The sequence below is a fragment of the Chelonoidis abingdonii genome, chromosome 6, assembly GCF_003597395.2.
Source record: "Chelonoidis abingdonii isolate Lonesome George chromosome 6, CheloAbing_2.0, whole genome shotgun sequence".
NCBI lineage: Eukaryota > Metazoa > Chordata > Testudines > Testudinidae > Chelonoidis > Chelonoidis abingdonii.
The window spans coordinates 96,741,191-96,765,796 of record NC_133774.1 but is presented as its reverse complement, the minus strand read 5'-3'; the positions used below and the strand labels follow the sequence as shown (position 1 = coordinate 96,765,796).

Genomic DNA, 24,606 nt, shown 5'->3' with positions numbered 1-24,606 from the left:
CTGTCAGGGATGGTCTAGATGCTACTTAGTCCTGCCTTGAGTGCAGCGAACTGGACTAGAAGACCTCTCAAGCTCTCTTCCACTCCACTCTTCCAGGATTCTAAGACCTCAGAGCTCCTCAACAGAAGTTTGCTTTGGATCTCCCTAGTACAGATTCAAGCTGAATGGAAAGCTGCAAATTGGCGGTGTCTGTGTTAACAAACAACCGGATGCCTGATATTGCAATGAATATATTAGAAGCTGATAACTCTTAAGCCTAAACATTCAGCATGGCAAGCTAAAAGTTGACTTCTTTTGTTGACAAACTTTCTGTGGAGCTTACAGTATCTCAGGTATCCTAAATACAGGGGTGAACACAGTGCAGTTGGAAGATGTTTTGTTCTTTGGGAGGAAAATGGTTATCCTTTGTTAAAAGCTTTCGTATTTTAAACATTGGCTCTCACTGCAAATTTGACAAGTTGGATGCATTTTCTATTTTCTGCTGTGCTTGTTGATTCAGAAATCTGTATCCTGTTATGACTGGAATTTAACTGCAACAGGCCACATCTGGGACCTCAGAAGCTGTGTGTGTTTGCTTTGCAGGCTGCCTTGGCTGCTTTCATTATTATTTTGTGATTATAACCTTTGTTCATTTGGCCCATATAACAACTTTTTCACTTCCCTGCTTATTACAGTATTGCCCTAGTCCGTAGTTTCTTCCACATAGGAGATCATAAATGGTAAACACTTGTTGCAGTGAGGTTCTTTTTGTGTTTCTCAGAAAATAGATGGCTAAATCAGTTTATCCCTCCCTTTCTAGGTATGTAACAATAAGATACATAAGCCCTGTTGGGAAACAACATACTTGCATGCATGTCACAAGGGACAAATAATTGCTAACACGACGTCTGTAATTTTCACTAAATGTAAACAAGGGTGAGTTGCCTGTTTTGTGCTTCAAATGATTTTTAGCTCATTCGGATTAACATTCTAGAACTTTACTCATGTAGCAAAGTATTTAAAACAAATGTAACTGCAAGCATGTGACTAGTTTACAGGGGAACTGTCAGTAGGGGATCAAGGGAAGGTATTTGTGGGGAAAGTAGTGGATGTGATGTATCCTGACTTTAGCAAAGCTTTTGATATGGTCTCTCACAGTATTCTTGCCAGCAAGTTAAAATAGTATGGATTGGGTGAATGGACTAGAAGGTGGATAGAAAGCTGATTAAATCATCGGATCAAAGGCTTAGTGTCTAGCTGGCAGCCAGTATCAAGTGGAGTGCCCGAGGGGTCTGTCCTGAGGCTGGTTTTGTTCAACATCTTCATTAATGATCTGGATGATGGGAGGGATTGCACCCTCAGCAAGTTCTCAGATGACACTAAGCTAGGGGGAAGGTAGATATGCTGGAGGGTAGGGATAGGGTCCAGAGTGACCTAGACAAATTGGAGGATTGGGCTAAAAGAAATCTGAGGTTCAACAAGGACAAGTGCAGAGTCCTGTACTTGGGACGGAAGAATCTCATGGATGCTACAGGCTGGGGGCCGACTGGCTAAGCGGCAGTTCTGCAGAAAAGGACTTGGGGATTACAGAGGACGAGAAGCTAGATATGAGTCAACAGTGTGCCCTTGTTGCCAAGAAGGCTAATGGCATATTGGGCTGCATTAGTAGAACATTACCAGCAGATTGAGGGAAGTGATTATTCCCCTCTATTCAGCACTGGTGAAGCCACATCTGGAGTACTGTGTCCGTTTTGGGCCCCCCACAACAGAAAGGATGTGGAAAAATTGGAGAGAGCCCAGCGTAGGGCAATAAAAATGATTAGGGGGCTGGGGCACATGACATATGTGGAGAGGCTGAGGAAATTGGGCTTATTTAGTCTGCAGAAGAGAAGAGTGAGGGGGGATTTGATAGCAGCCTTCAACTATCTGAAGAAGGGTTCCAAAGAGAATGGAGCTCAGCTGTTCTCAGTGGTGGCAGATGACAGAACAAGGAGCAATGGTTTCAAAATGCAGTGAGGGCTGTCTAGGTTGGATATTAGGAAACACTATTTCATTAGGAGGGTGGTGAAGTACTGGAATGGGTTACCTAGGGAAGTGGTGGTGTCTCCGTCCTTAGAGGTTTTTAAGGCCCAGCTTGACAAAGCCCTGGCTAGGATGATTTAGTTGGGGTTGGTTCTGCTTTGAGCACGGGGTTGGACTAGATGACCTCCTGAGGTCTCTTCCAACCCGAATCTTCTATGATTCTATGGTTCTACTCCAAACTCCACCTGTTTGAGACAACAAAATGAGATGGCACTCTCAGATTGTGCAGATGTTAAAAATGTAATCACACATGCTGTGCTCTTTTTGGTTGTTCCCCATTACTGGTGTTCTAATACATCCATAGGCTGTGCTGGGTTCCTCTGGGGGACTCAGTCAGATGCCCTGCTGAACTTCTGCTGGCATGGCTCCTTCTTAGTTGGGGCCTGGGAGGGAATAAGTGGTGGTACTCTTGTCAAGCCTACTCAACTTGTGGGGTCAAAATGACCCTGACAGTCAGAGTAGATTGTGCAGATTTTGGTAAGTGTGTCTCCTCTTCTCCTTTTCTAATATACCTTGGTGAGTAGCAAAATAGCTAACCATGTTGACCTCTAAATTATCATCACTGACACTTATTGAAGTGAACAGAATACCTCATCTTACAGCTTTTGTTTCATGCAGTGGTGTTGTAGCAATGGAGTTACCTTTACATCATTGACACTTTGGTCACATTTACTTCATACACATAATAGCTAGAGAGATACTTCTTACCAAAAAAAAAAGCTGAAATGTTAGAACCAGAAGGCAGCATGGGAGAGGAGCCAGTATGCTATTTGAGCCCTGGCCCTCAGGTTGAAATTAATGGCCCAGATCCTCTGCTGCAGCCAAGGAGGGCGTTGTGCAACTGATGGTGGGACCAGAATGGAAAACCAGCTTTAAGCCACCTTTGTGCTTTATTGATCCTGAGTCTGCTGTGCATTAGGCTGGTCCCCAGTGTAAATCCTTCCTAACTTGGTGCATTTACCAGGTTCCCAAGGGATCTGTATGATATGGAGGGTTAGCAGTGGGTAGGGATATCCATACCTCACATGTCTCCTGGCCATCTCTCTTGTGCTGAGACACTATAGGAGCCTCTTTTAGGCTACATCTGCACTGAGAAATTTCAGCCATTCTCCCACAGTTCATCTAGCACAGGTGCAGCTGCATTGATGCCAGCAACTATGAGAGCTCTAGCATTCATAGGCTGTAGGTGTTTTTTACCACCAGGTTATTTAACCCTGCTTAAACAATGGTGATAAAAATCACTTGCTCCGTTGACACCCTTCCTGCTGTTGCCAGCACTGATGGTGCTGCTCTGGTGCTAGATCAGCATGGGAAAATTGCTGAAAATCCTGTGTAGACAAAGCAGTTAGAAATCCTAATGCTTATATTTTAACCCTGAGTCCACATTGCAGAATGGTCCTGTTATAGTAGATCACTTGTTGGCAGCACGTGGGCTTCAGCCTATCCCACTTGACAAGCCAGCCAACTCTGAATTAAAACACCACCACACTTGAGATAAGGGTATCGTGGGTAGACAGGACTCAAATCAGGGGCAACACTCAAGTTAACTTTGTAGTGAAGATAAGCCTTGGACGCTCAAAATGATCAGCTGTTGGAGCTCTATATTGGAAAGGAGATGCCGTACAGCGCTGTCTAAAACTGTCAAATTTTAACTACCTTTTTCTTGTTGTTTCAGGTTGCATGTCTGGTTGGACTCGATGCATGAAATTTGCATGACTCCTAATAACATATTTCTGGATTTGTCAGTGAACAAACATGGCCTCCCCAGCAACTATTAGTGGCAGTACCTCAGGTAACGAACGTTGGGACACTTTTCCCTATTGAGTTGTTTTTTTAAATTCTCTTTCTATAAAATTTTGAATCTGTGAGAAAAATCAAGGTGCAAATGACTTAAACTAATATTTCAAAGTTTTTTCCTGCTTTCTCCTTAGTTATTTTTGTTTCCTCTTTTGAGATATTTTGCAAATAAGCTCTCCTAACTTGAACATATGAACTACGGTTCTAGTGGCAGATCCTCACCTGGTATAAATCAGCCTAACTGCACGGAAGTAACTGCACTAGTTTGCACCAGAGATAGAGATGGATCTGTCTCATAGAACTTCACTGCAGAAAAACAAATGGATATTATACTATAGTTGTAGTGGAGTTTTAGGGCTAAGGAGCTCTCGTGTGTGACATTGGAAGCCTATGGTGTTAAACATCCCTTATATGTCTAACCAGTACTTCTTTTGGTTTCCACCATTATTTAGAATGAGTTTTAATTATTCATTTTACTTTCCCTTCTTTGAGTTATGAAGATCCATGCGCATTTATCTGGGTCTGGGTACTCTTTAAAATTTGAGTCGAAGGGATGTTCAAGGGTTATTGATAAGGCTGATAGATTAGAAGGGGCCAGAGATTAGAGGACAGTTGATAAAAGTGCTGCAGCGCTTTTCCTCACTGTTCTGTCAATATTTTCTTGATCTCTGGAGCATTCCACAAACATGACTTTAGCATACTACAGTCAGGACTTCAACAGGGACTACATGGAGAATTTCAGGTGCAAAGCAGAAACTTATGCATACTCCTTTAACACCAGTGCACTGACTTTTCCTAATGTATGTATGCTTGCAGCATGGGTGTGTGAATTGAGGTTTGGGTGGGTTGGAAGGGTGTTACATTTTTTTCCCATGGCATTCATGTGAAACCTTAAACATCTTTCTGGTGAGTCAAAAATCAAAGTATTCCTGTTTTAAAGTATTTACTGGACTCACGCATGCTTGTTGAAATGTAGTCTAATAGATATTGACAGGGACAGTGTTTGTATTTGATGTACATGTTATTTGGCAATGTCCTAAGTTTAGAAACTTCTGTTATAGGACTAGTATGAAATCCAAAAGGTACTGGCTGCATCAGTTATATTTGCTATAGAATTTTGCTATAGAATTCAACAATACAAAGGACTAGAAAGCTTTTTCTCTCTGGGCAAAAAGGAGTTCAGTTGTCTTTGGGTGTGCAAAGAGATGGGAATTCTTGTGTTCCCAAGCCTAACAGACTGGTAGGACAGGTGGAAAACTTTATTGAAAGTGAAGCTATCAGTAATTTCTGATGATTGTTTGTCACTGGTAAAAGCAACCTTAAAACATGGCAATAGCAGAAACTACTTCATTTAAAAAGAAATCTTGTTTTGAAAAGATTCAAGATTATCATATGATAAGGGAGGGTTTTCTCTTTTTATATAAAGAAAAAAGTTGTATTGTGCGTGTAACCTTTTCTAGAAATAAATACAAAGTTAATTTTAAAAAAGCTTTATAAAAGTCTTGCATTCTGAATTAGACACGAGTACAGGGTTAGCTCCTCACCCCCATATGTTTTTGACTTTTAAAAAGTATATATACTTTTGTTTCAGGCCAGGCAGAACTATTCACTCCTAAAAAATGTTTGGAATGTTCTGTGTAGATTCAGTGCATCAGCCTTACTTTTGACTATAGCTAATTGACTTTTTTTGTGTTGTAAAACTGTCTAATAACAGAAAATGGTGATAGTCTGATGATACTTCAACTTATAAGGAACTAAATGTTTGAAATGAGGATATATTACTACAAGAATCTTTAGTTTTGGGATTGATATGTAAATAGGATTCAATGCAGAGCAGAAACTGTTTGCTCCCTTATTCATTGAGAGCAAGTATAATCAATTGTGTCAAAACAAAAAGTTAGGCTGTGTACTGTTCCACTGCTTCATAAGAACTGTCAGGACTTGTCTGCTTTATAAACCCTTGAGGCTGCAGTCCTAATGTGTAACACTTAGTTTTGTATGTGCGTGCTTCTCCAGTCCTTGACTATTTCACAATGGGTTAAGCGCTGGACTACAGACGTATGATTTGCTATTCTGCTGTACTGAGTGAGGGAGATTGCCTTTAACTCCTGTTCATCTGGGCGTTGGGCATATTAAAGCAGGTTTCTTAATTGCACAGTGTTCTAAGAGTGAAAGAAACTTCAGAGGTGGGGATTTTCTGCACACACTACCCTCTGAATCAGTTGTCACAAGGGAAAGAACTAGGTAGCTTCAATACTAGATTCATGCTACTTAAATAGTTTGACTACTTTGAGTACAAATTCAACCATCATCTACAAAGTGATTAAAGAACAGTGCTTTGCTTTAGCTACTAACTTACCAACGTGAGTACGGAGACCACTAAATGTGTATGCCTACTGTGTCCTTTTGGTTAATTTTCTGAATACTTGAGCCTGTCTAGTATACTACGGATTGGCAACTGCAGACAAGGTCTTGAGGGAGTTTTCAGGTTTGTTTGTAGGAAAGGTTCTCTCTATTTAGCATGTATATACAAATACTCTGAGAACTTTTTTGAGGAGTATGCATTGAAATGAAAATACATTTAGTTATAACTAATTATTTGTGTATGTGAGGCCATCTACAAAGCAAATGATAACTTTATTATGAAAGCGAGCTGTGAGAAAGGTTGTTGGTTATAAATTTTAATAGTTCTGGTATATTTCAGCAAAGATGGTGTACTTTAAATATGGCTAGTAAATAACTGGAACTGTAATGGAATTCAAACCTGTCAGTCAGTGGTTCAGTTTGCTGATTAAATTACTAAAGTCAAGTTTAATTATTCCTCTTTTGGTTTTGTTGTGCAATATTCATCTGCATTGCAAAAGTTTTTTTGTGTGAACTATAAGCTTAGTTAATCATCCTCAGATGTTAAAGGATATGAGTTTTTAATAGGGACTCGCTTTTAATTCTTGGTTTAGGTCTCACTAACATCAAGTATTGTCAATGTATAGCCTGTTCAAGAGGCAGCCCAAGTTGCTGCAGATGACCATGAGAGATACATGGCTTTCTTTTCTCTTTACAGGAAATAAGTTTTCTGTTTTTTGTTGCACTGCAGGTTCCTATGGGGCACTGAGTACTCTCAACTCTTCACTTTGTAGTATCCAGTCCTGAACTGGGTTTGGGATTTTATGCTGACCGAATAGGTCTCTCAACTCAGTGGGTTTGAAGGTGCTGGGGAAGCGCATAGCGACCTAATGCACTTGTTAGAGCAGCTGCAGCAGACACGCTGTTGTTAATGTCGTGCTTAAGTGAGGAGCTATGTGGAAGTTCGGCCTCATTATGTCCCTATACCAACCAGTCACTCTAAACAAAGTTCAAGCTCTGAAAGGCAGGGCAGCTAAGATGATTATTTCTCAGATTAGTAACAGTGTCTTCACCACCGTCTGGGTTCAATTTACAGAAAATATTACTTGGTTTATGAATCAGCCTTAATAGACACAGAAGCAATATTGTGAGGACCCCCTCACCACTTTTGCGGTTAAGTCTATCAAGGTTTTCACTAAACCCCTGTTAACAGAATGTCACAACTCGTTTCAGACTGAAATTTACAATATGGGGGTTTCCTTGGAAGTAATCCCAGTCCCCCACCTGCCCGAAAAATCTTTAATGCTTTATTTTGAATGCAAAAGTCTTGATTCTCTTAGCTGCTTTCTGATCTGTTTTAACTTAAATAAATTAGTTTTGGATCAGGTACACCAATAAGCAACAAATCCCATAATATGAAAGTGGATTCACTGGTGCAATGAATACCCAAGAAATTACGCTATTCCTACAATACAACAAAGCTAGAAAACACTGCTAGAGAATTGATCAAGAGGGTCACAATTCAACCTTGTACTCTCCTCAAAGGCAAAGAGCAAAACTAAGCATAATCCTTCTTACTGATACCTCTACAAATTTGTTTGTAGAGCTTGCGGAAGCATGCCATACATCAATGCTTAGCAAGGAAAATATCTTTCCTGCAACCCACAGTCAATTTGAGAGGAGCTGTGAAAATTTAAAGGCATCTTTGCATTACTGTGCAATAGGTAAGGCCACAGGGGTCTGTATAATAGTACGGTAGCATAGGCCCTGTGATGGGGTATTTACCCCACAAATGCAGTGAATGGTTTAATATGGACCTGAGAAGCTAATTAACCCTTCTGCTTATGTAACACCAACAGACCCCAGTCTTTGGGCAGGATCGAACTGGGGACCTCTGGAGCTTAGTGCATGAGCCTCTTACCAGATGGGCTAAAAACCAAACTAGCTGTTAGCTAAGGCTATAGACTCATTTTCTCTCTCTCTGTGTGGTCTCAGTGCCACTACATGGGACAGAACAGCACACCCAGAAGGTGTGTGGGTTACACTTGCACCCATTTGAAAGGGCCAGGCCTACCTAGAGAGAGAAGCCAGCTGGAGAAGAGCTGGTTTATTTTCCCCTTAAAGAGCTGGGTGAGCCCAGTTTGAGGAGGAGACCCAGAGGAGAGGAGGTGGAGAGTTCCCTCCCTCTGGGAAGCAGCCCGAAAGAAGGCTGAGAAGCAGAGAACTGACAAGATTCTCCAGCTGGAAGGCTGACTGGAGATAAGGGCTTTGAAAAGCTGTAGTCCTTCTGAACCTCTGAGTGAGGGGAGGTATATCCCAGCCCCTGGACTGTGGGCTTGATCCAGGGACAGAAGCCTGTGGTTAGACACGAGAACAGTCTAGAGCAGCAGAGATTCCTGAGGAGGTGGCTGCCTGCTGTGCCCACCTGGGCTCAAGGTTTGGTTTGTATACATTTTGTTGGACTTTTTAAAGGACTCTGTGGCCTTGGAAGGGACCTGGTCTGGCTGGAGGGTCAGGAGGCCAGAGCAGGACAATAGAGGGGCACTGAGGCACAGCTGCCTCAGTGCCACATCCAGCCAGGAGGGGGCGTGTTGGGGCAGCAATTTTGCCACAGCCCAAATCAATTTATTCTTTGCTTTTAATGTTGTTGATTTTTATTGGAGGTGAAGGGGGGTGAGTGTCTGTATTTTTTTCCATTGTCATATGCAGTGGTGTTCCCAGATCAGTCCCATGATATTAGAGAAACAAGGTGGGTGAGGTAATATCTTTTATTGGACCAGCTTCTGTTGGTGAGAGAGACAAGCTTTAGAGCCACACAGAGCTCTTCCAATAAAAGATATTGCTTCACCTTCCTTGTCTCTCTCTTTTTTCCCTCAGGCTAAACTTTTTCTATAACTTTTCATTGTTTTTAGAATATTTTTCCTCTAAAAACCTCTTTCTAAAAGATGTGGGGATTTTTCAAAGTTACCTTACCTTGTCCCTTGCCTGTTTTACTTTCAGTGCAGGGTTTTCTGTATCAGGTATTTACAGGGCCCTATTGCTGTAGAATCAGAGTGTCTCAGTCTTAATGTATTTATCTTCACAACCCATGGGACGGGGGGAAGTGCTGTTATCTCCATTTTACAGAGGTACAGAGAGATCAAGTGATATATGCAAGTTCACATAGGAAGCCTGTGGTTGAGCAGAGAGTTAAACTTAGATCTCCCATGTCTTGGGCTAGAGCCCTAACTTCTGGATCATCCTTCATCTTCCTCCTTTCCCTTTCCCCTCTCTCCTTTTTCTTCTCATGCCCACTTTCCAGTTGTCTTGGGATTGGGGCTGGAGCACAGGTGTTGTACGCTCTCCTCGGTGTGTGGGTGTGATACATTAATTGGAGGGTGTTGTCTTCTACATGCAAGTGAGCTGAAATCTCTGAGAATATGGATTAGATCCTGCATGGAATCTTTTTGGTTGAGTGAGATTTTAAATATTGTCCCCCAACTAATTTTCATACTTTCCACTGTACATAGAGGAATATATCCTCAAAGCATTCAGTGTAATCCAGTGAGAGTCAATGAGGGGTTAAAAGGGTCTGGAGACCTGCTTCATATAAGCAACTAAGCCTTTAGGTAGAGCTCTAGAGTACAGGCTTCCAAACAGCAGCTTATCCAGTTCCCCTAATTTTATTTATATTTAATTTTAAATATTGAAGTCTGATAGTCAGCTAGCTCTCAAATACAACTGATTGAGATTCCCTGGCTCTAAAGAGAAAACTGTAAAAACTACTGGCCCACTTGGCAGAGAGTTTGTTCTCTAATGACTTAATCCAATTTAGGGTGACCAGACAGCAAGTATGAAAAATCGGGACAGGGTGTGGGGGATAATAGGCACCTATATAAGACAAAGCCCCGAATATCGGGACTGTCCCTGTAAAATCAAGACATTTGGTCACCCTAATCCAACTCCCACTGAAATCTCCCATTGACTTCAGCAGGACATGGATTCAAGCCCTAGGTTTCAGAGACCTGATTCTGCAGGAGCATACTGACACTCTCTAGATTTAAAGGGGGAGCAGGGCACAAGTAGTGCATGAGGAGAAGAGCAGCCAGCTCTGCGGGAATGAGCTGTACTACAGGTTTGGGGAAATCTTGCCAAGTTCTGTGATTTTTATCACAAATCTTGGGAGTTTTTCTTAAAGCCACATCTCCTGGGATCATCTGATTGGGAGAATCTCTGCTTACTTTTTTTAATTACAAAATAATCATAATAAAAGTTTCAAGCCCTCATGGTTGCAAAAAAGAGGCTTGAAAATTTGAACCATAAAGGCACCCAAGGCCAAAACGCAAATAAAAAGAATCCAACATTACTTTTTTAAATCTCATCTCTTGGGCTCTAGAACAGTGTATAATTGATCAGCTATTGATTAAAATGTCTATTAATAGTTTATAAAGCCTTTATATTAAGGCTGCATTTACAAAGTATGACTATTTTAAAGCAAAACTTCTCACTGATTTGTGGGAAATCTTACAAAATATTTATAGACATGTTCTCCATTGCTTACAAGTTTGCTTGAGCCACCAGGGTATTTTTATGATAAATCGTTACAGTAGCTTCCCTGATTATTTTTTTTTTAAGGCTACAGGAAACTCCTCATAAAGAATATGATCTTGGACCATGTGCAACTAAGCACAAACCTCTGGCAGACCCTGCAGGGTCAGGATTTGTAATGTATGCTAGTTAAGGAGAAACTAGATTGTAATAGAACTTTAGAGTGTTAATGGAATCTGTTTGGTGATTCTCTTAGGAAGGCAGTTGTTTTTCTTGTCATCTAGGTTAAAGTTAAAATACATATTTTTTTTGTGTGAATTTCAACACTAAATTGAGATGAGCAGAAGTGAGTGTTTAAGATCATAGCAGCTCAAGACATTTGGCTTCTGTGATGAAGGTTGAAACTTCAGTACCATTTTTGCACTAATTTGAACATCATGGATGACCGCTGGGAATGACAGGCATATAGACAACTGTTAGCATTCTTCTGTACTCCAGGGCTGGTTTCCTGAAGAACAGGCTTTTCCAGAGTAGTGTTGCAGTGCTACTGAGTCTGCAAATGTTGAGTCCCCTTAGTTCAGACTTCATAGTGTTTGCTTAGTTCGGCTGTTATGAGCTAATCAGGTTCAGATGAGTTCATATTTTTGTTTGAACCAGTCACCCAACCAGTGCTGGTTTGGTTCAGTGGGACAATGTGACTCACTGTATAAATGTGTAGCTATGACTTGCCTTTCCTTCAGTATTCAGAGTGCGATAGACATACATCCTATCGTGATTACAGTGAAAGGAAGCATTCAGTTGATTCTCCCTTTTTTTGGCTGTTGATTTGGCACCTTTGCTTCCAAACAAGAGAACAGTGCTGAGTTGCTGCATCTCTTTCTGTGTTCCATGAATGGGCAGACTGCAGCAATATCCGCAAGATTTATATAGCTGGTACCTTACCAGTGCCTCACCCTTGGAGATGTGCTGATTCACCTTGATGATGCACACCACTTTGAAACAAACTTGGGTGGAGACCTTGACATTAGTGGGGTGGAGGGCTGAATGCACCTCAAGCAGTTTCAACAACACAATGCCGTTACAAAACTTACCTAAATTTTCATTAAACCCAACGTCTCATACATAGTAATTCCAAATCTGCCTAAGGGGCAAATTTCTAACAATTCTGAATGGACACATGTTTTAATAGCTGACTACCTACTTGTCTATTTAGGGTGGATTTATAGTAGTATCTTACACACTAATTATTTGACTCTAGGGGTGCTGTTGACACCACTGCATCCTCTCCAGCAATGTATTGTCATGGCATTAGCCTGACTTTGCTCATGCATCTCTGGCTGCGTCTTCACTACCCGCCATATCGGCGGGTAGCAATCGATTGCTCGGGGATCGATATATCGCGTCTCATTTAGACGCGATATATCAATCCCTGAACGCCCTTATATCGATAACGGAACTCCACCAACCCGAACGGAGTTGTGGAGTCGACATGGGGAGCCGGTGAGTAATTCGATCTTAGATACTTCAACTTCAGCTACGTTATTCACATAGCTGAAGTTGCGTATCTGAGATCTATTTTTTCCCCCGTAGTGTAGACCAGCCCTTCGATAGATCCTAAAAAGTCAGAATGGGCAACTGCTTCTCTTTCCTGAGAGCTCTCACCGAAGGACTGGGGTCCTAGGACTCAGTCCTGGTGTCTCTCTCCTCACCTGCCTCCACTCCCTATGAGTGTTGTTTTTCTCAAGCTTCCCCAGTAATTTTACAAACAAATGTCATTAGGGGCTTGTATACACTTAAAATGCTGCATTGGCTCAGCTGTAGCGCTTCAGTGAAGACACTACCTATGCTGAGGTGAGGGCTTCTCCCACGGGCATACTCATAGGTACTCCACCTCCCTGAGAAGTGGTAGCTATGTCAACAAGCCCTCTTGGTGACAGAGCACTGTCTACACTGAGAGCTAGATTGGTGTAACTGCGTCGTCGCTCAGGGGTGTGGAAAATTCACACTCCCAAGTGACACAGTTATATTGACATAAGTTGCTTGTGTAGAGCAAGCCTCCACTGTTTCTTCATGTGTGGATAATACTCTCTGAGATGTCCGTATATTTGGGAGGAAATTGAAGTCTGGCTGAAGATAAAGCCAGATAAGATGGCACTGATGCTAATAGGAAGGGCATAGCACTGAGCACTGACAGGATCAGTCACTTTAATGTTCTACATCAAGGAGCATTGCAGCCAAGGTGGAGCGCAGTCTGCATCTTGTTGGATTGCTCATTTCTCCTGGACATCCAAAATATCCAGGTTGTATACAAACACCTTCTATCTTTGGTTAGCCAAAAGACTACTCCCCTTCCTCTCTAGTGTGGATTTGCCTATGGTCATCATCCTCTTCTCACTTCTCAAACTTGTGCTGTGCCCTCTGCCTGGTCCTGACCATGAAAGCTGCATGGAGATTGCAGCTGGTCCTTCTTGTGTGGTCTGCCTCTTAACAGGAAGAACTGGATCCCTCTCTGATTTGAATCCAGTTAAAGATGCAGGTCCTTACCTTCTAAAATCATTAATGGTCTTGGGACGAAAGTATCTGAATGACCACCTGTTCCCTATCCCCACCACAGTGGTTGTGATCAGTAGGGGTATGGACACTCACAGTCCCCAGTGTGAAACTTTGCAGAATTTATGTGAGTCTCACTTTCATCTGACACTATGACCCGGATTTTACTCTCACTTAGACTAGTGTAAATCCAAAGTAACTCCACTGATGTCAATAGAGTTACTCCAGATTTGCACTGATCTGAAAAAAAGAATCTGGCCCCGTGGTGAAGTGTTAGATATGTTTAACTCATTTGTTTCCAAGAGCAATCTTGCACACACAGGAGACAGCAGTAGATGTGCATGCAGGTGTCTCAGAAGAAGCACTAGAATAAACTCTCCCGAGACTTATGAGACGGGGAACAAAATCAGTGATGAGCTTTTATCACCTGATAATGTTAAGTGCAGATACAAGAGTCCCAAATCTTTCTGTTTTGATCCAAAAACATTTTTCTGGCACTGTTCTGTAGTATTCCTGACACTTTTTTCTCTGAGCTTCTCCTGGGAAAAGAGGTTGAGAATTATCTATAGAATTGTCACTGTTTTCTAGCTTTTTAAATCCATAGACTTAATTGAAGTACCGGTAGTTTGTTTACAGCTAGTAATTTAGTGCCTGATGTCTGAGTTTAATCTAGTTCCAATTAATAATTCTACAACAGAAATGAATGAAGGAATGACTTTACTTGGGCTATTGTAATAATTTACTCACTCCAGACCCTTTTGTATAGTACATAAGCCCAAAGATTACATAAAAACAGCCTCTACCAGGTTTTGCTTTCTCAACAGTACTAGGGAGTGAGTGAGTTCTCACAGTGCATACTTCAGCATTACCCCCATATCTTGTAATCCTTCCTCCTGAAATGCAATTCCACTCTGCTCCCAATGGGATGTAACTTTGTATGTGAACATACTCATGCTTCCTTCTTGTTTCATCCAAATTCATAACTATCACAGTTGTTGAAATAAATGGTTGAACTTGTTATCTGTATGATACACATTGCAGCTTTCACAGCACATGATGCTTAGAATAGTAGCAGTGTCTGAATAACACAGTTCCTAGTTGTCTGGGTAGACTTTAAATTACAGACTTCCTCTTGGAGACTTGTTCTGATGGATCCTGGTCTGAGCTTGAACACAACCACCTTTTTAGAGATCCCAAAATTTGGATTTAGAGGGACAGATGCTGTTGTTTCACATCCATCTTGCTTCTTTTCTGTCTAATTACAAACATCTAGACATTTTTTCCCTCCAAAGTGGACAGTATGACTACTGTCTCTCTGGTAACCCTTCCCTATTTGTCCTGTCATGTGGCTTTTACTAAATTTTATTTTATTATACTACTGTCCTGTACCCCATATGCTGTGTGTGGTAACTTACAGAGAACAAATATTTTGAATATGGAACTTCCTGGAGCTCCTTTTTCCTTTTCATTCACAATTTTTGCCTGCCATATTTGAATAAATAGGAACTTCCTATAGTCAGTGAATAGATTACCTCCCCCTAGAAATTTTCTTGAAAATCCACTTCACATATGTTATCCCAAAAGTTCAGACTTGGCTGCCACATTGTTCAATATAATCCACCAATCATCCACGCTCAAAATATGCAGCCTTTGCATTTAATATGATGGACTCCAAAGATACTTAATTCAGTAAGATCTTCCAAAGGTATTGCAGGAAATTGGCATATCTGTCACAGGCATGGCAGCAGCACACCAAATAGACATGAGATTATTTTACATCTTTCCCTGGAAAAGCATTGTGGAAAAAGGCAGTGCATATTTTTCAAGGTTCAATAACTCATTTCTTCCTCGCTGCAATTGTGGATTATTTTTTTTTTTTTTTGCTCCACATTAGTGGTAAGTGTCTCCATACCTTTTACATAAAGGTGCTGTCACAGATCCACAAGGCATGCTATGACTCTGGCAGTTTATGCTTTTAACTGCTAGACCTTGAGCCTCTGCTTTTTACAAAGGTGAAGCCCTGTGGCTCCACCGCTCTGAGACTGAGGCTCTGGTTTCACCACATCCATTTCTCACAATGGCTCCTTCCACAGATCTAAAAGAGTTTGAACAATGCTGGAGACTTGCGGTCTTGTGAGCTCTACAGCCAGCAGATGTGTTGCAGTGACACAGGACAGCCTGTTCAAAACAAGATGGCACTTACTAGTCCACTGCAATGTAGTATTTAGGGACATTGAGTTAGAATGGTAAAGCAAAGCTTACGTGCACGTGCTTGTTACAGCACAGTCCACCCTTCTCACCCAAACATCCAAGATTCCACCCCCTAGTTCGTTCGTTAGCAATGTTCTTACAACAGTCTGCTAACATGTCGTCTGTTCTTTATCTCAAGCTCCAGTCATGCTGTTTCCACATGTTATACCCACATTGCCTGGCAGTCCTTAAAAGTTAATGTCCAGTCCTTCATTTTCCATTGTATCTCCAAGGTAACTCCATATATATGTTAACTGGTCTCGAAAGACCATTCATACTCACCCCTACCTCAGCCCAGTGTCTATGTGGTGAACACCAAGTCACTTGGTTGCTTTCCCTCTGCTGTGTCCCAAGAAAGAAATTACCTTCTTCATTCCGGGTGGGTAACAATACAAAAGGAAATGGGGGGAAACTGAGTCCTATATCTGCTTTTCATAAAAACAGTCCAGAATTTTCCACATTCTCCACAGGTGTGCTCAGAGGGTGTCATCAGCAAAGATCATATGGTATCTGAGTCAAAATATGATGAGCCTTGCCTATCCTGTTTACCAGTAAAGGGCCTGCACTGCATCTTATGGCATAATGGCCACTTCTCCTTAAATGGTCCCTTGAAATATGTGTTAACTATTTATGCTAAACAATCTGTTCCACTTTTGTTTTTAGCAGTAACACTTTTTGAGTTAGTTTCCCAGACCTGAAGAAGAGCTTGGCATAGCTTGAAAGCTTCTCTCTCACCATCACCCTCTTTGTCTCTCTATCCTGGGATCAACACCGCTACAATAATACTGCATACGTCTTATGGCTCAGGTTAGTCTCTTCTCACATTCTGGTTTCTGTGATAAAGACTCCTTCCAAGATTTCTTTTAAAAGGTGACATTGAGCTGTGAGTGCACAGCACTGGTCTGGTGTCAGAGCAATTAAATTCTTGAAGGACACTCTTAGACTTTAAGGCCAGAAGGAACCATCATGATCATCTAGTCTGACCTCCTGCACAATGCAGGCCACAGGACCTCACCCACCCACTCCTGTAATAGACCCCTAACCTCTGGCTGAGTTACTGAAAGTCCTCCAATCATGGTTTAAAGATTTAAAGTTAAAGAGAATTCACCATTTACACTAGTTTAAATCTGCAAGTGAGGACTGGTCTACACTAGAGAAGGGGATTGATCTAAAATAGGCAACTTCAGCTATGTGAACAACGTAGCTGAAGTCAAAGTATCTTAGATCGATTTACCTACCATCCTCACGGCGCGGGATCGATGTTCGCGGCTCCCCCTGTCGACTCCGCTACTGCCATTCGCGTTGGTGGAGTTCCGGAATTGACAGGAGCGCGTTCAGGGATCGATATATCGCATCTAGATGAGATGCGATATATCGATCCCCGAGAAATCGATTGCTACCTGCCGATACAGCAGGTAGTGAAGATGTAGCCTGACACATGTCCCATGCTTCAGAGGAAGGCAAACCTACCTTCTCCTCCCCCAGGGTCTCTGCCAATGTGACCTGGGGAAAAATTCCTTCCTGATCCCAAATATGGTGATGAGTTAGACCCTGTGCGTGTGGGTAAGACCCAGCAGCCAGACACCTGGGAAAGAATTCTCTGTAGTAACTAGGAGTCCTCCGCATCTAGCGTCCCATCCCGGCCACTGGAGACATTTCCTGCTAGCAGCTGCAGATCAGCTACATACCATTACAGGCAGTCACATCATACTATCCCCATCATAAACTTATCAAGCTCAGACTTGAAGCCAGTTAGGTTTTTGCCCCTCAGCTCCCCTTCGAAAGCTGTTCCAGAACTTCACTCCTCTGATGGCTAGAAACCTTCACCTAATTTCAAGCCTTTCCTGTATCTGTTCCAGTTTGAATTCATCTTTCTTAGACATGGGAGACCAGAAGTGCACAGAGTATTCCAGATGAGGTCTCACCAGTGCCTGGTATAACAGTACTAATACTTCCCTGTCTCTACTGGAAATACCTTGCCTGATGCATCCTAGGTTTACATTAGCCTTTTCCACACCTGCATCACATTGGTGGCTCATAGTCATCCTGTGATCAACCAATACATCCAGGTCTTTTTCTTCTTCTGTCACGTCAAACTGATACATCCCCAGTTTATAGCAAAAATTCTTATTGTTAGTTCCTAAGTGCATGACCTTGTACTTTGCACTATTACATTTCACCCTGTTTGTATTACTCCAGTTAACAAGAGTTTGAACAGGGAAATCATTAACAATACGCTAATTGCTGTACTCAGTTATTGACACTAGCTCCCCTGCTTGGCCATCAAAAGTGCATGTAAGTTTTATACAGGGATGTAAGTAAACTAAGTGGACACTTCATGACATAAAAGGTCATGTTTTCAGCTGTACCTCTCTATGGGTACATACAAATTGATGTTTGCACATAAACTGGATTAGCTAAGTACCCAATCTATTCTCTTAAATTATTTGCATACTTAAATGCAGATTTTGCATGTGAAAGTTTAGAGGCTGAGTAAGGGCTGGCTGGAAAGGTGACCATAAATCTGCTTCCGCCATTGGTATATCTGCTAAAGTTTGAAGTCTTTAAAAGCAGTTATTTAAGCCAAAAATACGTTTGACATTTTATACACTAAATTAGCACAAATTTTAGTGAGATGCTCCTTTAAAAAAAAAGGTGGTGGATAGGGTGTTCTGAACAACATTTTAAAAAGCGAGCACTTCATCTATATTTTTCCATCAGTGGTGGAACAAAGCCCCTCTTGGACAAATGTCTGAGGTGAATCATCTTCAGCTTACACTTGGACCTGTGTCCCTTGGTCTGTCTGGTTTTTGTTTTGGGAGGCATTGTGATATGAGCTAAGATCAAGCGTAGTATCTGTTCTGATCAGTTTAATAATCTGTTGTTGTATGAAGCCAGAATGGCCACCAATAGAGACCTGCCTAAATACTGGGTCCTCTGTTTTCTGCCAACAGATCGGGTTCTCGGTCATTAGTGCTATTTTCTAGCCTTTTTTTTGCTTCCATTGTAAACAATAGCTGACAGTTTTTGTTTGGCACCATAATAATCTGGAAATCCGAGAGAGTGAATAAACACACAGTCTCTGCCTTTGGTTTTAATATTCATTAGTCCAAATAGATGTCAACATGTGCAATCAATCTATAGAGGAAATTCTGACACATTTTCAGATATTTTTTCTCCTCTTATGTTTATGGCAGAACTTTTGGGCCTGCTGGATTATTGAGAGAGCTTTGAAGAAGGTCTATTAGGGGTGCGTGATCTTGGACGGGAGAAATCTCTGTCAGATGTCAAGCACTTGAAACCACAAAATAAGAAGCAGATGGAACATGTGGGGACAGCTGCTGTTCTCTTTCCCTTTCCTGAATGTTTCACTATCCTTTAATACGTGTTTTCGTTACTCAGTTTTTTTCCAAAAGAATTTTGGCATCTACTTTTGAGCATAACTTCAAGTTTGAGGGGGAGAGTAGGAACTGTTTCATTTTCATCTCCTGTATCCAACAAACTCCTATGGAAGAAAACTAAAGAGAGGCTGTCCTGTTTTTCTTTTATCACTGTTAAGAACCTGTTGATCAAACCAGAAATTGTACTAGTAGCTCAGAGGCTTCCTGTGAATTACTTTCTTAAATTAAGTTGGTAACTGCTTGAAAGGGACAAATTTTAGATCTGATCTCTCTGCAGGCAGGAATTCTGTATAGAAGAACAATGAGAGCAGCATTCTACATGGAATGGGTGATGCAGGGTTTGGCCACCGTTCTAACTGGCACTGTATGCTAGAGTACTGTAAAGACCAAATGTGGGCATGGTCCCAGCTGCCTACGTGCTGCTCAATTAGCTGTACACAATGAAGAATGAGGCAGATTGTGCATTGACACATCAGCAAGTGGCGTAGTTGTTTGGTTTCCACCCAATATTTGGGTACATACTTCTGCTTAGTACCATGGGCAAAATTTTGTTTACTCTGCCCAGATACTTATTGTTATTTCCTCCTTTCTTCTTGAATCAACTTCAGATCTGCTCTGCGTTCACCTGACAGTGGCATGACAGCTGGCAGACGGCTGGGTTGCAGTACGTACATAGTGACCACCTGTATTTCAAGGAAGTAAAAGACAATTGGACAAAGCTTATTTTTAAGAAACCACACCCCCCAAAATATTTTTTCTTCATGTTAGAAAATCCTGGATTTATATTTCAAGGGTGGGATTCTACTCAAGATCAGTGCTTAAACAAATTCTTTTTCATCTCATTAAATAATACTTTGCTCTTTACTGAATACAGGTGGATATTAGGCAACAGATACAGGATGTCCCTTAAAATACAGCTCAGATCTCGCTGCAGGCTAGTTTTGGGGTTTTTTTTTCATGCTGGTGTGTAGCAACATTCGTGTCCACGTACACACGCAACACTGGTACAAGGCCCATTTTCAGCTGGGACCATGAGTCTACATTATACATTTGTCAGTGCGGTTGCACCAGTGCAAAAAATATTCTTGTAGACCAGGACTGCGCATGTGAGATGTGCAGTGTAACACACTGCTGCCTTTGTGGCACAAATGTAGTGACTAGAGTGCTAAGATTAACTCTTTGTTTTGGTTTGGTGGGTAAAAACTTTAGCAAATGGAAAAGTAAAAAAACAGAACGCATTGTGAGTTTAACCAAACATTTAATTCAACCTGCAGTGCAGTGTTTTGTTTGGTTTTTGAGCTTTTTTTTAAACGTTTAAAAATAAAATTGAAGTACATTTTTAAACAAAACAATTTTATATAAAAAAAATTGAAATGTTGCATGTTGAAAGAAAACATCAATGTTTTAGGAATATTTTTTTCAACACAAACCGTTCACCAAATTCTGCATGAATTCACTGAATATTTCATGTGAGCTGAAGCTGCATTTTTGACTTAAAAAGTTTTTTGGCTAAAAATTTTTCTGCACTTGTGGTGACGTGTCATTTTTGAGGGTGAAGTACAGTAGTAGGATCCAGTAAATCGAGGGCAGAGGATAGGCATTCAAACACAAACCAGGGAAACACTACTGATACACTTTTCTTCTAACACAGTTTCTAGCAGTCAGCCTGCATGGATGCTGCAAGGGGTCTCCACTTACCTTATCTTCTAGAGCAGTGGTGGGCAACACGTGGCCCACAGGCTGCACGCAGCCCATCAGGGTAAACTACTGGCGGGCCATGAGACAGTGTTTACATTGCCCATCCACAGGCGTGGCTGCCCACAGCTCCCAGTGGGCGCGGTTCACCGTTCCCAGCCAATGGGAGCTGCGGGAAGTGGCAGCCAGCATGTCCCTGCAGCCTGCACTGTTTCCTGCAGGTTGCCCAGCTCTGTTCTAGAGCCTGAATTCCTACAATGCATTTGAAGGAACTTACTCTCTGCTGTTCACCACAGTTGCAGCTGACAGCAGAATGTATGGATGGGTATGGCTATCATGTTTTAGTGGTATGTGTACTGTTTCATTGCTGGTGAGCCAGAGTATCATACCACTAGAGCAGTGGTTCTTAATCTTTTTGGGGCTCAGGACCCACTCCGATTGCCTATCACTACCTAGTAAACAAGTTTTAGTCCAAAAAAAAAATCTGGATTACTAAGTATTTCTTACCCACAATATATAATACACATTAACGTAATAAGTACACCGTGCATACCATAGCAGCAGCTCCTGTCCTATGGGGCTGGCTGGGCCATGCGCTGGGTGTTGTAACCTCTGAGGTCACAGCACACCACAGGTTTGGCCTGGCCCCTTTGATGGCGGCTAGCCATGCCAACACTGCGTGAGTGGCATTGCAACTTTGTGCATGAGGTTCCAGTACCACTCACTCAGATTGGTGGAGCCGGAACCCCTTCCCCTGCCCCTATCATCATGACTGAGGGGAGGCTGAGCCAAACTCAAGCAGGGAGCCAAGCCCAGCCACCCCCGTGAGACCAGAGCCACACAAGACACTGCTGCAGGGTGAGTGTGGAGACAGGCTCAGCAGTTCTGCTTTCCCCGCCAACAGCTTCACAGCGTTGCAGGTTAGATTTAAAAAAAAAAAAAAAAAAAGAGCAAAATCAACGTTTAAAAGAAGCCGCTCAAGTCCAAAACAAGCTCAACCAACAGTGGACAAGAAGCTGGATATGAGTCAACAGTGTGCCCTTGTTGCCAAGAAGGCTAACGGCATTTTGGGCTGTATAAGTAGGGGCTTTGCCAGCAGATCAAGGGATGTGATCATTCCCCTCTATTCGACATTGGTGAGGCCTCATCTGGAGTACTGTGTCCAGTTTTGAGCCCCACACTACAAGAAGGATGTGGAAAAATTGGAAAGAGTCCAGTTGAGGGCAGCAAAAATGATTAGGGGGCTGGAGCACATGACTTATCAGGAGAGGCTGAGGGAACTGGGATTGTTTAGTCTGCAGAAGAGGAGAATGAGGGGGGATTTGATAGCTGCTTTCAACTACCTGAAAGGGGGTTCTAAAGAGGATGGATCTAGACTGCTCTCAGTGGTACTTGATGACAGAACAAGGAGTAATGGTCTCAAGTTGCAGTGGGAGAGGTTTAAGTTGGATATTAGGAAAAACTTTTTCGCTCAGAGTGGTGAAGCACTGGAATGGGCTACCTAATGAAGTGGTGGAATCTCCTTCCTTAGAGGTTTTTAAGGTCAGGCTTGACAAAGCCCAGGCAGGGATGATTTAGTTGGGAATTGGTCCTGCTTTGAGCAGAGGGTTGGACTAGATGACCTCCTGAGGTCCCTTCCAACCCTGATATTCGATGATTCTATGTTTCAGTGCCTCTTTATAAAACAGATCTCAATACTCCTTTGCTTTAAAAAAAAAAAATACTACGGTGGTTATATTATTACTGCACCAGAACTTAGGATCTGCCTCATGCTATCATTTGTAAAATGTTCATGGCCACCTGCACAGCTCATGGACCTCAGCCTGTCCCTAGTCGCTTTCACACCACTTAGCTGCCTGTGGCTATTGCATTTTTTTCACACTCTTCTGTGTGTTGAGGAATTTCCAGCATGGTAGATGTACCTTGGAGAACTACAGAAGTGAGTCTAGTGAAGCTGTGGAGCACATGGGAGCATTGTCCTAGACACGCTTTCCACATCCACTGTTCCTTTCCAAAGAAGAACAGAGTCTTCTCCCTGAATCCCACAGAGGCATAGAATGGTTCTTTTCCCTTCCTTAACACCTTGGGGAGGGAGGAGCCTAACTTGGGAATCTTGTTTAGTCAACCCAGGTTTGTTGTAGCGTAATCTTGTTCAGTTGATGGTTACAGTATGCATTTTAGGGAGAGATGAAAAGCGGTTTAGCTGAGAGATTCCGGAATCTCTTTAAGGGCTTGTCTACACTGGGGCTTTACAGCACTGCAATTTTCTCGCTCGGGAGGTGTGAAAAAACACCCCCCTGAGCACAGCAAGTTTCAGTGCTGTAAAGCAGCAGTGTAGACAGTGCACCAGTGCTGGGAGCCGCGCTCCCACCACTGAGAGCTACGCCCCTCGTGGAGATAGGTTTTTTTTTTTAGAGCAGCTCTGCCACGACTACAGAAGCCACGTTAAAGCGCTGCTGCCACAGCACTTTAACATTGCCAGTGCAGACTAGCCCTAAGATGTTGTAAACTAAAATCTCTGGGCCTGGATTCCCAATTACATTGACTTGAGTTAGGAGGGATATCAGATCGCTATGGAACCAAATAAGCTTATGTATCATTTTAAACAACTTGTTTCAATGTGAAAGGCACTAACTGTAGTTTGACCATTTCCTTGAAAAAGAAAAATGCTTGTGTCTAATTTATATAGAAAGGTTTTATTTTTATCCTTCAAATTGTAGATTGCAGTAGAGAAAAGTAAAGAAAAGCAGAGTGCATTGAGATGATGGCAGCTACAATAGAGATGATTATTTGCCCAAATTTTGTGTGTGTGTGTGTGTGTGTGTGTGTGACAGAGAGAGAGACCAACAGACAGCAGGGAGGAGAGGGTAATGAGTAAGAGAAATCATCACAGTTTTTCATTCTTTCCTAGTTTGACATCATCAGAAAGATTTAGTCCTTTTTTGGTTATATTTTAGTACAGTACATTTGTCATTGTTTGTTTTTACACATTTAAGTCATTGTGAGGAGTAGTCCTCAGTGTCATTTATCACTGTCTATGATGCAAAGAAAAACATTGAAATTAAGCTTCACTGGCTGGCAGGCAGACTAGAATTTTGTCAGGAAATTCCAAAAGAGTATAAATAAATTCTCTGTAGCAAACCCTGGGCTCCTTGCCTGCTGATGTGTCAGGAGTATGCATTCCCTTTACGGCTGAGGAAAAGTGTGCTTCAGATTTAATTTCCTGAAAACGAAACACTAAACATTTAACAATTACCTCTTTGCAGAATGGTAAGTAAGGCTGTCAAATAGAGGAGAAGTTAGAGGGAGAAATGGATGTTAGCTTTGTTTGCCATCGGTTAAAAAACAAAAAATGGAAAAAAACACTTTTTTTTTTTTTCCAAACTGGTGTAATTGAAAGCCAGCCACCAGGTCCTGGTACATGCGCATTAGTTGCATACATTCTTGCTGTGGTTTTGGTTTGTTTATTTTAAAACAAAGTTTTGACTGTTCTCTTTGACAGAGTCGCACTGTGTTAAGCTGCAGACTGAAGAAAGTTTGTTTATGGTTTACATCAACTCTGGTCATGGTTCTTATTGTCCTGTGTTTGTTACATACTGAGAAGTTAGTTTCTTGAAAGGATACATATTTTCTGTTCAGCGATGTGCTTATATATCAGGGTACTTTTTATCTTCAGTTGCATGAAGTGCCAGACATATTTACTTATATCAAGGTCTCGGCAGCAGAGGTAGCAAAATCTCCTTTGGGTGGCTTGATTGTGCTGCTACTGATCTACTTCCAAACCACTGTTTTCAGCTATTTATAATTTGCTCATAAAGCGACCTTTTAGGCTGAGATTTTATATGCTTACTCTGGCTGATGCTGAACTTTATTAAAAAAAAATAAAGTTTGAAAAAAATCAGGTCAGCAGTCCGAGCTATCCAAGTATGGAGAAAAGGTGTTTTTTGTTTTGTAGGGATTTTTAGTTTGTTTGGTTTTTGTG

General features: G+C 41.8%; 1 protein-coding gene across 2 annotated transcripts in view; it reads left to right on the top strand.

The window, feature by feature from the left end:
* KANK1 (KN motif and ankyrin repeat domains 1) overlaps positions 1 to 24,606 on the top strand; it is a 177,625-nt gene that overhangs the window by 108,279 nt on the left and 44,740 nt on the right. For both annotated transcript variants that reach the window (XM_075067266.1, XM_032801802.2), the window contains exon 2: positions 3,737 to 3,853. In XM_075067266.1, the coding sequence (XP_074923367.1) occupies positions 3,817 to 3,853 (37 nt within the window). In that variant the 5' untranslated portion in view covers positions 3,737 to 3,816. The remainder of the gene's footprint in view (positions 1 to 3,736; positions 3,854 to 24,606) is intronic.